General features: G+C 37.3%; 3 protein-coding genes across 5 annotated transcripts in view; 1 reads left to right on the forward strand and 2 right to left on the reverse strand.

Moving 5' to 3' along the window:
* LOC136256743 (inaD-like protein) overlaps positions 1-5,154 on the reverse strand; it is a 21,617-nt gene extending 16,463 nt beyond the window's left edge. The window contains exons 1-2 of the mRNA XM_066049759.1: positions 5,001-5,154; positions 4,752-4,794 (exon numbers count right to left, since the gene is read on the reverse strand). Coding sequence (XP_065905831.1) covers positions 4,752-4,794; positions 5,001-5,105 — 148 coding nt within the window. The 5' untranslated portion in view covers positions 5,106-5,154. The remainder of the gene's footprint in view (positions 1-4,751; positions 4,795-5,000) is intronic.
* On the forward strand, positions 5,151-14,529 carry LOC136256740 (RNA 3'-terminal phosphate cyclase-like). Its single transcript, XM_066049754.1, has 10 exons — positions 5,151-5,367; positions 5,414-5,658; positions 6,122-6,245; positions 6,295-6,353; positions 7,828-7,969; positions 9,596-9,723; positions 10,434-10,492; positions 11,977-12,071; positions 13,346-13,450; positions 14,340-14,529. Exons 1-10 carry the CDS (start codon positions 5,209-5,211, stop codon positions 14,415-14,417), a joined length of 1,194 nt encoding a protein of 397 aa, XP_065905826.1. The 5' UTR covers positions 5,151-5,208; the 3' UTR covers positions 14,418-14,529.
* The window catches only part of LOC136256739 (uncharacterized), a 16,176-nt gene continuing 14,344 nt past the window's right edge, over positions 14,484-16,315 (reverse strand). For all 3 annotated transcript variants that reach the window (XM_066049753.1, XM_066049752.1, XM_066049751.1), the window contains exon 8: positions 14,484-14,590. In XM_066049753.1, coding sequence (XP_065905825.1) covers positions 14,568-14,590 — 23 coding nt within the window. In that variant the 3' untranslated portion in view covers positions 14,484-14,567. The remainder of the gene's footprint in view (positions 14,591-16,315) is intronic.

Consider the following 16,315-nt stretch of genomic DNA (forward strand, 5'->3'; position numbering starts at 1 on the left):
TTTTACTAAGGCAACTAGCTGCCTCAATGGTACAGGATAGCTATGCCACTTCACTAAAATAGTGTAATCTTGTGGAAAATAATAACAACACATATAGTTGAAAACAAAACCAACAATTGTAAGAGTATTTTGAGATAAGAATGTCTAATTAGTGCTCACGATAATCACAAGCTATTATATCATGATAATAGATCTCTGTGATATGATTATCACCCTATTGATATTATCGCAAAGACGCATAGTCTAGACCTTCCACAAACCTATAATACACGAAAATTTATACTAATAAAGCTTTCTTGCTTCTTTTAAACTACTACTGAGGTTTATAGGTGTGGTTGGGAAGGCACCAACTGTTAATACACTCACACAACATTTTATTCAACTCACAGAGCGCAAATTTAATACACAGTATCACTGCAGCCTTGAAGGAGTAGAGATAAGGGTCAGGTCCTCTATAATACTGTAGCAATTATTACTGGAACTTTCCCATTAAAACTTACCCATCCAAAAGGGATTTTGGCTGGTCAAATAAAACTAAGAACTGACCATAAGTTAAAGCACAGCTGCACATTTGTACGGAAATTGCCTCATGCTGTACTAGCCTCTCAAATGCCCCCTCGTGCTATATTTTACATACACACAAGGATAGGCAGTCCTCCTGTATTATATTGTACTTCCTGGTCTTCTTGCTTAGAGTGTTCATCTCAGGTGCCTGCTCGAACCACTTCAATTTTCGGTGATCAGACTATCAGTCAGTGTCCATGTAATTTGTAGGTAGCATTAGTCTGGCTAGCTGTTTGAATGATTTACATTTTCTATATGACTGCAAATCATAGCTATACAACTAAGACTTAGTTAAGAGCAAAGTGTTTCATACTATCGGGATAGTATTCACTATTGCGATATTTAATGAGTGACTATCGTGATAGTAAAATTTTTACTATCGCTCAGCACTATTTACGTCACACACATGATTAATCATGCTGTCCGAGTGGGGTTGTCTTCATAATATTCATTATATAACTGTAATTGTGCATAGCTGTACTGTATGACCCATACAGTACAGCCATGTGGATAATTGGAAAATACAGTACTCATCATCACTATCCTCCTACACCATGTACATAATACAATATGGTTTAGAATACAGAGCTAGGTGCCTTAGTCACAACGTGCTGTAGGACCAAGTGATTGTGGGTTTGAATAAGTCCCTTATAACTGTTTTGAATATTTGCATAATCACATAGCTATTGCAGAAGGAAACTGACCATATATAGACAAACTCAATCAATACTGTAATACTACACCCATTCTAACTAGGAGACACGTGTGTGTAGAAATTATACTTGTAACAATACCTCAAGAAGATACCAGTAACAAAGCCCAAAATTCCAAAACTGTTACCTTGTACATGTACTGGTATATACTATATAGTAGATGTCTGGGAGTAATGCTTACGGTGAGATCCCTAACAAAAGCTTGATAGAAAAGACAGTACAAAAAGTAAAATACTACCCAATAATGCCTTTACTGACTGGTTTAACCAGTTCACACTGTAAGTGTTAGGAAGATGACAATGTATTAGTAAACTTGGTACTGTCAGTTATCAATCTATCACAGCCACCCATCCAATATTTTGCATACCACGAATTTGATGCATGAAGTGCCTCTGTCCAAGACTAGTTCATAATCACGGGCAAACAACAATGATAAACTTGCGATATTACAATATTATAGTTACAAAAGTTATAGTTAAAAAGTTTATGAACTATTCCGATTACTGAGTTATAAAATAGAATTAGTAAAAGCAAGAAGTTCATAATATACAGTAGAGAGTGTCTTACTCTCATATACCCCTGTAGAAGGGCATATTGTGAAATTATGGTGTAAGAACAAGATGTTGTGGTTTGTGACGTATAAGAAGCCACAAAAGTGCAAGAATTGTTAGCGCCGTTTCACACTCCTGACATTCAGGATAGCCGTGTTTGTGAATGGAGTAGCAAGAAATGCCTACAAAACAGTCTTAACCCATGAAGGAATGACTAGTTCAAACGCTTAGAGCTGGAATTAATTTGGTTACTTGTAACGTTGTTAGGCACGCATTCAATCGATATCATGTTCAACCAATGACATCATTAATTATACAAAGAAAAATGGGTGAACCCAGAAGTGCTACGTCACATGATACGCCCTTCTAGAGAGTAGGATACTTCCCTCAGTATATATATTATGAACTATTGGTAAGTCACAATGATTTACATATTTACGTCATATTTTGTTGATCATCCAGATGAACAAGTTACCAAACATGACACACATGATGATGGTGACATATGTAATTCCCCTGAAGCATGGTCTGACAACATTTCAGGAAACCATGCATACACACACAAAATTTCTATCATGGCATCTCCGATCCATGCAGACATACAACTTCAACAAGCAATGATGCATGCTCCTATAGAAAACATTTTTTAACACTCACTCAGATAGGCACAGAAATCATTATCATTCCTTTGACAAATAACTGCCACACCAATTTTATTCTGTAACCTTTAGTGTTAATTTTAGCCACACAAACACATTGAGAGAACAACACAACAGCTTTTCCCTAGCAACCACCTACCCATGCCTGTGAGAATAAGAACTAAGTCACCATATAAGGAAAAACATTTCCAGTTCTAAGCATAGTTTAGAGTCAACAAGGTGACACGCAAATAGCAGATTACAAACTTGTTCAGTACACAACACTCAGTACACTACTGGATCTAAGATTCTGTAACACTCTCATGAGTAAAGCTACTCTAACAGACAACTTGGTACCAAAATGAGTAGGCCCCTTTTTGCTGCCATGATTTTCATATTACAGAGGTTAAAAATGTATGGTACCAGACTAGTTGAGGCCAAAACCTTTCCCTTATTTGGCCATATTTCGGAGAGTTTGTTAATTTCGCTCTAAACCCTTATGTTTTTGACAGACAGAAGCAAGACAGATTCACTATGCACACTACAGCTTGTACACAAACAACCACATGTCTCCCACAGACGTACACACAGACACATACATACTCATGTACTCACACAAACACACATCATTTTATAAACACAGATTTGACACCTAATGAAGACTTAGCAAACACAGACATTATACAGACCCACCTGACTAACTCCTAATCAATAAACAAGGCACCTGCACTACACATGCTTAGATCCCTGAAAAGTCAGGACACCTCACTAATAAGAACACCTTGATGATCAGGATACTTGTTCATGGTCCCACTTGTTTTAGTGCATACACATTTATACCCCAGAAATCAAGACATCTCAACAAATAAGGAATACTATATATAGAGTTCTGCTATAGTAGGTTATTGCTGAAGTTTTGACCAAACAAGTTGTACACAACATCCAAAACTTATATATCACATAAACACATACCATCCTGTTATGTGCACCACACTCATAAATATCATTAACACAGACACTGTGACACGTTGTCACAACTGTGACACGTTGTCACATTTACAGGAATCTCAGCTCTTGAGGATATAATGAGGACAGGACATAGATATTGGTCTCTAAAAGTCTGGTGGCTTCATACAAATTTTACTTACAGAAGAAAGACCTACAGCTGTCATTATCTTCTGGTCTCAAAGGTTTACATGCACACACACGCACAAGCTCGAGACCTTACACGTAGACACATGTGGGCCACACACACACACATTCACGACACTAGTACTACAATAAATATATTCTTCACAAAAGTAGACATTAGCTAGTATTATATGTGTTTCTATAGCCACTACAAAAACACACTGATGCTGTGCTACTTTTAAAAAAATGTCTACAAGAAAAACGTGATTTGTAAACCAGCAGAACAATGGAAGTCTACATGTGTTAACATTTGGGTTCCAAATAATTATGGAGATACAGTTTACCAGTCTCCACAGAAACATGAAGCAAAACAAAATGGCTACAGCTACACACTAACAATCATCACATGGTAACCAAGTAAAGTCACTTCTCTACATTTTACACCACAAAAATCATGATATAATGATAAAAAGCAGATCTCATTAAAAATGACAAATAGCTCCCTGTAATATACTAAACACAGATGTTGAATTTTAGAAAAGGGTTTCTCTAACAAAGGACAAATGATACAAATTTTATTCAAATTCTATTCACCCATGAACTGTTTTCGAAACTACAGTCATCAACCACTCATCAGTGTCCCTCCAACAAAAGCCAGTGAAATGTCCCACCATACAACACTGACATCAAATGATTGCATTATGGAAATGAGCTAGGATAAACATTTTACATCGCCTTAAGACCCACACACTATGACCCTGTTAAAATGTGTGACATTTTCCAATGAACACATGGTGTGGGAGTATCAATCTCTTGTCTGACCAGGTACAATCACTAGGCACCCCCCATATAGCCAAACTCGTCATACACTTCATGAATTTGAAACATGCTGTCTACAATAACAGTGTCTAGTTTCAACACACACATACAATATTGCTACAACGATGGGTAAATAAACAGTGGCAAGATTTATCCAATGACCTGGTGTGACTAGTTTAGCAGGCTAGGGCTAGGGGTCAATCTTGTAACACTTGTACAGCTATATTAGATCACGAAGATTGCTGCATGTATTACACGTTAACGGCTTTACTTGACCGTAACGAACTACTACACAAATTCACACTACAACAGCTTATAATACGGTCTAAACTCACGACTGGTTTGTTGTGACTGAAGTGAAGGCTTGACAGATCTCTTCTAGAAGTGCGAAGAAAAATATCCGTTAGCAACGTGCTCTACATATAACACGTTTCCTGTTAATTCCCTGTCTAACAAAATACTTCATAAAAAGGTTAATGGAAATGTACCCGACAATTACCACGCTGTAATAACGCTGTAATAGAACCCGATTTCTCTAACTGCTAGTCAAATGTACTTCTAATAAGCACATGTAAGTAACTCACTTTTCTTCTCCGAAGACAAGCGATGAGGATACACAGAGTGGTAGCGCTCGTGACAGTTAATGCGATGAATACTGATAATGACTGGGGTTCTAATACGATTTCCATTAGACAATAATTTGCGATGAGTATAAACACTTTCAAGTCACCGCCCGCAAAATTAAGTCACAAGACGTCTCGCCCACGCACGTGTTTTGATTTGTTACGTAACATGGCTGAAAGGTGTGACGAAGCAGTGCCCCGGCCTAAACACAAGAAGAGATCATGGAAGGCGCCGGACAAAGGTAGAGACGAAACTCCTAAAGACTCTCTTGTCAGAGCACCACGTGGTGCATCAATACTTGAGATTGATGGATCAGTTTTGGAAGGGGTACGTCACGTGATCGTAATGAAAAATGAATATTTTTCTTGCTTAGGGTGGTCAGATTTTACGTAATGCAGTAGCCTTAAGCTGTTTGCTGTGCAAGCCAATCCACATCACCAAGATTCGTGCAGGTAGAGAGAAGCCTGGCCTTCGTCCCCAACACCTCACAGGCATCCAACTGGTGTCCCGACTGTGTGGAGGCAAATTGGAGGGAAACCAGGTCCAGTCTACTGATGTGACCTTCATACCTGGTCCAATACAACAGGGAAGGTTTGTGGCTGATACTAAAACAGCCGGGTGAGTTGCTGGAATTGTAAGTACATTTGATCTGATATGAGGACAGTGCAGGGCATCCTGATTAGTTCCATTTCAATTTAGTAAGGCATATTTGGACCTTAACAAAGTGTTCAAGTGTACAACAAGTTTTAGTATATTATGGACACAACCAATATTATTTTTGATTGTCAAGGTATCCCTGGTCAGTTTATGTACTAAGTGGATACTTTGGGATCTTTGGATTACGTGTCCTCATTAACTGCTTCTACAGTGCTATACAGACTGTAGTATAGTTGAACCAAATCATTAGGGACACCGTGAAACATGATACCTGGATAATCAGGACACTTGTCTCATTTCTCTTAACGTACACATTGAGACCCCTAACATCATGCTTGTCAGGAAACCACATAATTCAGCACTGTCCAGAATAGATTTTGTGTCTGCGTTTACCATTCACTGCATCATGCATCTGTCACTGTAGGAGTGTGTGTTTGCTGCTACAAGCTTCGTTGCCATGTCTCCACTTTGCTGCTGGTCCCACTGAATGCCATTTGATTGGTGGAACTAATGCTGACTTAGCCCCACCCATTGATTATTTACAAAAGGTGCGTAACAAAGTAAAATGGACATAAAACACAATACACGTTCTGTTAGGTGTTCACTCCAATTGCTGCAAAATGTGGAGTCATGTTTGACTGTAGTATCATCAAAAGGTTAGTATATTGTGAGGCTTGTCTGACTTAAAATTAATTTCTGAATATTAACTTATACCATAGCACCTTAGCTTTTTAAACTTAAGTGGGACAAATTTGCCATAGGAGAATAGATTTAAAAGATATGGGATATAAAATTGTTACCACTAGAGTGCAGACTGTCTTAACAATTAACTGTGTAATGAGGACAATTTGGCTATTTGTACCATGGTTTATATCACACTAAGGTTGAGATTTTGTCCGTCGCCAGGTAGGATTTACTGAACTTGTTTACATGATAGGTAGTAGTATTGTTTGGGCGTTTGGTGTGTCTTGTCTTGTCAATAGACTGTACATGTTGTTATGACAACAATGTGTAGTGTGTATGTTGAAGACTTACGACACAACAACACAGTAACCTCATTAATAAAACCACCTCATTATATTTACTGTGTCCATGACCTCATTATTGAAACCACAGAGACCATTTCAAGTGGGTGCTAAGTAGCATGAATCGGTGGCTTCAACAGAAAATCGGTTCTACCGATTTTGCTCAAATTGTCGAGATCGGCACCGATCTGATACTAGATCAGTAGATCGGTACATCTCTAGTGCTATGGTAAGTACCCTAGTTATGAAATAAGCTGAAATGTTGACCCAGGAAGTTTCTACAATAAATAATTTGTTGATTTGTGTTTGCATTGTGAAATGTGATTAACATACAGAATTATTGTAGTGTTATACAATAACAAGGTTAAACAGGTGTGGTTCTTAGGAATGAAAAGCTGTACAATTCTTAGGAATAGAAAGTTGCACAGGAAATAATATGTTACTCTTGATCAGCCAAGTATGTAACAAAGCAATTCAATATCATACAAGTCACCTTGTTAGTTTCTTTCTCAGTCCTGTTTATAAGCCAGCTGTACCCTAAGAATTTCTAGCTAAAGCAGCTGTAGCCACATTACTTCCCTCATAATATCATTTACAATTTACGCTAGCCTTGTCCTCAGCTGCTCCTAGTCTGTGCTTGGTTAGTCAAACTTCTTGGTCACAGGAAGTACAGGCTAATAAGCAGGTACCAGTAAAACTATTATTTATGGCTATCTCTTCATTTCAGTTGTTTATTGTTCTGAATCAGCTTTACATATGCAACTGCGTATCAGCATTTGTTAGCCATGCCAGCAAGAAAAGTTTATTTTAAAGATTTCAGTGAACATAAGAGGCATGTATTCATTATAGGGGCAAGAACATGGATGTCACCAGACAACCTGTAAGATTAAACATGTGGTAGAAGGCTGGGGATGAGACTATATGTACACCGGTATACGTAACTGGTTACAGTTACTGTTGTAAATAAAATTTACATTTGCATGAGTGAGGACTGAGGTGGGGACTATCATAGAAAATATATTCTCTGATCAATATTTCTTTGTATTGTTTATTATTATTAATCACTCTGAGTGTACGCTAAGTTTTATATTTCCACCACTTCTAGGGGCTTCTTCCCTAAGGGTGGAGGGGAGGTCAGAGTAACATGTTCACCAATTGATCACTTCCTGCCAATACAACTGACCACTCCTGGTACTGTGACTAGTGTTGAAGTGTCATCACATGTTGCTGGTGTTCTTCCTATTAAAGTAAGTCGTAGCTTTTTTGTGCTAGTGTAGTTCACATGATATTTTACTTGCATGAAAAAATGGTGCTCTTTATTTTAGTAGATATAGCCTATTTGAGATAGTGGTTGTGATGTGATGAGGTGTTATTAACGGTGTACTGTGTAGACTTAATTATCCAACCCAATTGGTCTTAGACAGTGATAAAGGCCTTCAGATAATGATGCCCATTCTTTAGTATACTGTGTGTGTAACCACTCTAAATCCAACACCTCTGTGATTCAAATGACCTCTATTACTCTGGTATTGTTTGCTGAAACAATGGCAACTGTAATCCAACAACATCCTCAATTATATATAAATTCTGGTACCAGCAAGTGTTGAATTATAAATGCAGAGCTTCATCTAATTGCTTTAATAGAAGATACACCTAACGTGAAATAAATCTGAACAATCAGTTTTAATTTTAAGGCCATATAACTTAGGGACTACTATAGCATTGCTCTCAGTAGCCTAGAGTGTTGACAGATAACATATAGTAATTGTTTTGGCTCCTAAACATAGCTATAATAGGAGAGCGGAGGAGAATAGTCTGTGTAATAGTGTGGCATAAAGGTATGATGGTATACTGTCCTTGCTTCCAAGTTTATTCTTTTTGTGTGCCATATTCACTTGGTTAAATGTCGCACATTCAATAGTAGTCACAGTTCAGCAGTGCCACAATCCATTTTTAAAATTACGCATCATTTTCGAGCATCGAGTGGTGAATACCGTATAGTAAAAAACTTTGGCAGTAAAAAACCTTGACGAATTTGGCGAATGACATTCAATTCGCCAAAGTTTTTTTCGTCAATTATTTTAGATGTTCACACGAGCACATTGAGCAACTAGAACTTGAGTCAGCTCATACCACCATGCAATAAAGATCGAGCTGACTTTGGAGATCTTCGAAATGTGTTCCACAGTTGTAAGTACTCCTTGGGATAGCATTTCCAACCGGCTTCCCGTTCATATGTCAGCTAGCTCATCATCTTGCAATGGATTTGGCCAAATTGATATACGTGATAACCTCTGCTACTGAAAAAGTAAAATACGGTTGCTCTTGGCATCACGGCAGAAGATAGCGAAGCACGCCTTTGCTAGCACGTCGTTAGGTCAGTAGCTACAAAAGTACTGCTACAAAAACAATGCTAGCTACTTATACACTTTAAGTTCTACTCTACTTAACTGATAAGTTGACACCTTGTCGTTATCCTTACGTACCGTACAGTAGAAAACTTTGGCGGTAAAAACTTTGGCAAATATTATTTCAATTGCCAAGTTATTTCTGCCAATTTTTTCAGCAGAGGGGTTTCGTCACACTTTTTTACCACCAAAGTTTTTTACTATACGGTATTCACCACATTAATGATAAACGTATATCAATGACATGTGTTGTATGATCTGAATTGTTTGTGAGGGATGCCTGTAAATTTTTATAGGGCCACACTAGCAATGAGCACTGCTAATTCTCAGCACAGATACATCCATGATGTACGTATGTACAAATACCTATGCTAGGCTTTACAAATTCTTATTGTTTTGTTTTAAGTCACAACATTGATTGGGCTACATATGTATGCATATCATAATATTGTTATTTCCTAGTAGGTAGCTGAACGTATGTCATCTGCTGCTCATGCCTACCTCCAACGTCATCTTCCTCCATCAGTAAAGATGGGTGTGGCTAATGTGCTGGAGCCTCCTCATGCTGCAGTGGCGACTGGCTGCTGGATCATGTGAGTTGAGGAACTTTACATTACCACTAATTATGTATTGACCTTATCCACAATGATGCTGTAAAAATGAATGTGGCTACAATATTTGGCTAAGAAGAAGGGGGAATTAAAATACAGGTGCTGTTTTGGGAAATGATTTCTTATTATTAGATGTTATTTCAGCTGAGAAGGAAGCAAATTTGCATTGAACCATAATAAGTAGAACCATGCATTGGCTTTAAAATTGCCCAAAATATAATAAAATTTATTAATTGTACTGGACCTCTACATGTTGCTTAGATCTTCCCAAATTAAATACCTGTACATTAGACTCTTAAAATATTGCAGTCATATTGTCCTCATGACATAAAGACCATACTCTCGCTCTATAAAGTAATATATTGAAGTGTTAAGCAGCTGCTGTTTAGCAGCTATTGTTATTACAGTCCATTTATCATTGCTCAAATTTAGCATGAATTATAGCTTTTGGTTTAAAATAAAGACCAAAGTGACAATCGTGGAGTGGATTAGGTGTTAACTGAAAGGATTGTTAATGGTATATGTACACGAATACCGTGCAGTTATCTTGCTTTTGCTGGTGTTTGAGCAAATAAGTAACAGCCTAAAACTAAGACCCCTGCATATTAAGTCATGTACATTCCATCTGTGTAAATATCAGATTTCACTTATTTCCCAATACTGAGTCACGTGTGTGTTCATTTGTACTATAGGATAGTGGCCTACTCCGATACTGGTTGTGTGTATGGAGCTAGTGCGATTGGCAGGAAAGGTGAGTGTGTTTTATGTTCTGTAAATATAGGGGAAGTTGGTCACATGGCATCAATGAAATGTTGAACCTTTGACCTTAGATTGATCTAAAAGGATGTATATCCATGTCAAATACATACCAGGGCCCTTACAACAAACGTCAGTACAATGCATTGCTTCCTAACAATTTTAACAAGCCTTAATTAACACTGGTTCAATGCTTGCTTGCATATGGGGTTGACATGTGGCCAGCCCGAGGGGTAGGTAATGAGCCAAAATCGTCTACACAATTTCATAGATAAATATGAGTGCCCATATTTCATCTTTCAAGAACATTTCAATATATCTTTCTCTTAGTGATTAATTCCAAAATTGTAAAACTCAGTAATTTGAAATTACTAAATTTAGATTTCCACAAAATTCCCTAAACTCCTGTCGCATCTGTTCGATTGTCAACTTTCATCTTTCAAATGAACTAAATTTCAGGCAATATTTCGTCTTTCAGAAATAGTTTCAGTGGTGACCTACGAAATTTCAGGTCATTACGCAACCCTCGGGCCAGCCTCCTCTGCACTGTAGTACGAACATAAGTAGTACGACACCCATGAGGGTTGCATGCATTCTGCCTGACTCTTAGACATCATGTTTTGTACCAGGAGCTCATCGAATCCTATGGATAAGGGAGCGTGTAACTCCGTGCACTACCAATACTACGGGCGAAATTTAAACATAGCGTCCAGTGTTACTATGTATATAATTGGTTACATCATTCTTATGCGCAACAGGGATACATCGAATGGGCTGCTACTCCATCGTCTTATGTAAAGCTGCTTCGATAGGAAGATCGTTGAGTCGAAGGTAGAGCTTGGAATAGTAAAGTGGAGTAATTTAGCGTGATTTGTGACTGTAGAAAGACTCTCCTGCTAACCCTGTGCTACCATTCCTCCGTTGTGCCATTGAACTTTGTTTCCATAGCTTTGCATCGTCGCAGTGGAAACGTGATGTATTCAAGCATGCTCCTCCGCATAATATCCTAATTAGGAAATTTAAAAGTTACTTATAGTACACGGCAGCCATGTTTGAATTTCGTTCTTTACAAAGTTACATGCTCCCTTGTCCATAGGATTCGATGCGCTCCTGTTTGTACCCAATTGGATAATTGTCTGGTATTTATAGTGCACATGCATGTTCGTAATAGTAAATAAATTTAAAACACTATAGGTTGGTAATAGAGGCCTCTAACTCAAAAAATTTGTAAAGTATGTCAGCATCCAAGTAATAGTTTTATGAGTAATTTGCCTGATAGGTACACCCAAGCTTGAGGGGTGCAGGCCCGAGGGCGTGGGTGTACATATCTACCTGTGGTACCACTGTAAAATATTTTTTGTCAGCCAGTTTACACAGCAGCTTTTCATCTTTACCTTTAAAAATAGTTGGCTTATTTTACTGTTTTTTGTGTAGAAAATAGTTACATAGTTACTGTCTATCTACGTGTTGTTACTTCAGGAATGCCAGCAGAAAGTGTAGGTGAAACAGCTGCTGCTAGTTTAGTGACAGACATTCAGTCAGGAGGTTGTGTGGACTCCTACCTACAAGATCAGGTACAGGTGTAGTGTAGTGGAGGCAAAGGCAGATATTGGTGGACTTGGACACCAACGTTGACACTTTTTACATTTTTACAACAGTTAATTTTCATGCCTCACATTGTTCTGTACAGTGGTCATCACTTCCAGACCCAGACATAACCTTCACGTAGTGCTTATTCATTTATAAGTACATGTACAGGGAATACTACAAGTGTTATACACCATGTACTGCTGTACACATGTTCTAGAAATCTAATGTAATTCTGTAATTGTAGAGATCCACCTTAGTTTACTATCACAGGCCAGATCTAGGAGCTCACAGCTTTCAGTATAAGGTGCAGGTGCTTATACCTACTAAGAGCCTGGTTTGCAAGGTTAATTGTGGGTATGCTAGCTAAATCTCTGTGAGTTTTCTATAGTGTGTGTGTACAACAGTATTATGATGTATGGTACCTGTAGCATGCTAGCCTATCCTCCGCACGTGTGCTTATAAATGGATAAGGGCTACTAGAAGATGATGTCTGTGTCTGAAGCAAAGACTACTGTACAGAAAAATTAAAAATTGTTGTAAAAGTGTATTTGAGAGTGCAAATGTCCGTGTCTGCATCTGACCATATTATTTTGTCTTTTCCAACTACGTACCTTCTAATTTAGCTTACTGCAGATCTTAAACGGGAAAGCCATTAAAGGGATATTCTGTATAATCTGTCGGTATTATAACTACTATTGTGTATGCCATGAAGCTGCTTAAGTTTGTGATGAAAAGTCTGAACAAAATTTCTAATACATGCTTCAATCTTGCACTTCTACTGCTGCGAAAAGGTAGCACAGTTACTACCACACAACTTGTGCCCACGTAGAGCATTATATTGTTGTTTATTAAGGCTAACTATCAATATACTAGTCCAAATGCTGGTTTTGTACACTTGCCATAAAAGTGCATATTGCAACTGTTATAATAATGATTTGACAGGATGTGAAATAACGTGATTAAATGGAATATGTGTACCTTCAATAGCGTACAAAAAGTTTCTATCTTCCATAAGTTGTTCTCACCAAATTTTGACCTTATTTCAGTACTGTACAAGCAATTTAGTTATCCCATAGCACAATGTGTGTATTGGTATAGGCCCAGAAACTGTCCTATAGAGAGGTTAACTGTAGTGTCCTTTATGATGTTGTGTGTATGTTCCTTTAACTACTGTACCTTCCTAAGTTCCTATTCTGCATACACTGAGGTTAGCTTAACATGCAGCACATTCAGAAGTCATGGTATTGTCTCACTGTAGCTGATTGTATTCATGGCACTGGCTAGAGGTCGATCAAGTCTGAGAACTGGTCCACTAACTCTACACACTAAAACAGCAATACACATAGCTGAGCTGATCACTGGGGTGAGTAGTGAGTTGGCTGTGTGTGTTGTGTACGGTACTGCCCAAATGCAACATTTATTGCACACAATTTTAAAAAAAAACTTGCTAAAAAGGGTGTGGCAGCCATTTTGCAAGTCTTTAGGGGAGTGGCAGCCATTTTGTTAGGATGAAAGTTTTTCAACGCTACGGTGATGTAAGACACTAAAATGATGGTTACAAAAACTACTATATACTGTATGAACAAATTTTTGACGGATGTAAATTATTTTGCAGAATTTGTGGTTGCTTGGCTATCCACAAAATTTTCATGCTCGAAAATAAAATGATATGGCTAATAGGTAAAAATGAGTAATCCTCAAAATTAGAACCTAAAATTTATTCATCCGTGATGTAAAAATTATGTATCTCAAAAAATTTGTATATATATACGGTACTTATAACCTTCAAAAAGAGACACGAGATGGGATGCATTTATATGGAAATGTATTATTGGCTAAAAAATAACAGTCATACTTATTTCATTCACGTTCACTTGTTGGATTATAAATGTTAATTAATGTTAGATACCATACAGCATAGAAATTTGACAGGGAAAATTTTGACGAAATGTTATTTGTCAAAATTTTCCCCATCAAAGTTCACGTGACTAGTTAATTAGGATACTTCTGGTGCAGGACATTTGTCAATATTTTCCTCATCAATTTTCAAGAGAGAATTCGTCAAAATTTTATCCCGTCAAATTATTATGCTGTACAGTAGTAATTTTCCAAATGATAGACAATACCAAAAGCAATACTATCCCAATAGTCTATTATCCCCTAAATTATATATTTTACAGCTGGATTCATTGTACATGTACTGTTACACACAAGGTACTATATGAATGACTACTCTCTTGTTATATACTCAGGTCAAGTTCACAGTAACCAGTGATGCTGATAATTCTCACTGTCTAGTGGAGTGTGATGGTATTGGTAAAGTGAAGTGATGATGAAACAACTATCAATGGTGATGCTCCGAATAATAATAATATTCCATTTTCTTTTTCAGAATATTTTTAATGTTATAAAATAAATATAATGAAAGTAATACAAAACATTGTCATTTAGATGCATGGAACATACATAACTGTCTAGTCCTATGAAATTGATCGTGATCCACCTAAAAAAAGTAAACACGGTATATAACACAACACTTGGTAAAACAAATATATTTAAGTCAATGTGACTGAATAAAACAGTGCTGATTAGTAAAATAATTATACAGCAGGACAAAAGTAGTCGAACCACTTTTTGACTTAAAAGTTCAACATTTACATGGACATAGACAAACTTCAGATGCATAGAATTCATCTAGGCAACATTCACTGTATAGTTGATACTTAGTCTGTCTGTGGTAGTGGATTAACAATGTGTAGTTTATGTACAGTTCATAGCAACAAGCGCTATATAGTGCTGAAACAGACATGCCCATAGAGGTCCCATATGGGCCATTTCTGGGGTAACCGGATCCTTCCTGGACTACTGTTCGATTGTTATACAATTGCGTTGTTTCTTGTTAGAGAATAGTGCAGTTAAACATTTAAAAACTATAACACTGGAGACAATTATTGACATAATAATATTATTATTATGGCCAATCAAAATTTTTATCATACATTTCCTGTGGGGAAGCCATTAAAGTACAGTGTCCATTACAGCCCTTTCCCAAACTTTTTATGGAGCCAAACTGTATGTGTCTGTTGTTGACACCTTTGCTGTTACCACTAATCATCTGGTTGGCTTAATTCTTTTGAGAAAAAATCCACTTTCAAATTTTAGCCATTTTTCAGGATCCAGTTCAACTTGTACACGAGAAGAGTTATTCAGTTTGTAAATACAATGTATACAAATGATTGTAAATTATTGCAGTCATCAATCTGACAACCACTGACTAATAAATCTATATCACAAAACTCGCATGCATGTATAGGCCTGCGCTGATTATGCCAGCATAATTTGGGACATAAGACATAGGTAGCCAAAAGCATTGCGCATATTAAATGCCTGCATAGTAGGCACTACATTGGTTATCACAGAAGAAGCTGAAACTGCCTATTTTGCATGATGCAGAATGGGATAAAGTGCAAACACAGTAAAAATAAGATTTACAGCTACGTTGTGAAGAAAATATTAAAGATCGATATACTCTAATAGAACAGTCACCGCATGTCGATATGACTGCGTAGCTGTGCAAATGATAGATTGCTCCTGGTATCCAGTAGGGCTGAAGTAATCTAGTATTTGAGCACTCTCTTGTGGTAACGATCGAGTACTTTTAAATAATAGCTACAGCAGTTTATAAGTTTTCAATGATATAGATACACACACACTGTATTAAAGATGTTAGTGTTCCTGACAAGTAATGCACGTTAAATTACACAAACCAAACTCTACAGCCTTCATGTCATGATCAAGATGTTCATGTGGCTCAAATGTAGCCCACCTCAACCAGACAACTCCTTTGCTCAGAATGTCCCAAAATGCAATTCTTCCACTCTTTTCACACGTTTGTTTTTACAAAACATCTCACAAAAATTAAATCCACCAGGCAAGCAACATGTGCACCAAAATATTAGAGCTCTGCAAGGCTTGTTCATGCATGATCACACGTGTGAGAGTGAGAAGATCCTGCTCATGAAATTGTTGACTGGTGATCTGGATGCTGAGTAGCTGTGCTGTGTACTGTTACCTACTTTAACATGACATCATGTATAAGACGCATAGTCAGATTGATTTTTAATTGTGCGGAGCTCTTACAAACAAGCCACCAAATAATTGGTCAAAACTTGGAAAATGGCCAATTAATTAGTTATAGTATATGTAAATAATCTTATTGATCTGTGCA

The sequence above is a fragment of the Dysidea avara genome, chromosome 5 (genome assembly GCF_963678975.1).
Source record: "Dysidea avara chromosome 5, odDysAvar1.4, whole genome shotgun sequence".
Lineage (NCBI taxonomy): Eukaryota > Metazoa > Porifera > Demospongiae > Dictyoceratida > Dysideidae > Dysidea > Dysidea avara.

What these genes read in the sequence shown, in the direction of transcription:
- LOC136256740 (XM_066049754.1), top strand. Translation starts at nt 5,209, where the DNA reads ATGGCTGAAAGGTGTGACGAAGCAGTGCCCCGGCCTAAACACAAGAAG. An exon ending in GACTGTAGTATCATCAAAAG is followed by an intron (nt 6,354 to 7,827) that starts GTTAGTATATTG and finishes CACCACTTCTAG; the next exon opens with GGGCTTCTTCCCTAAGGGTG. An exon ending in TAGTGCGATTGGCAGGAAAG is followed by an intron (nt 10,493 to 11,976) that starts GTGAGTGTGTTT and finishes TTGTTACTTCAG; the next exon opens with GAATGCCAGCAGAAAGTGTA.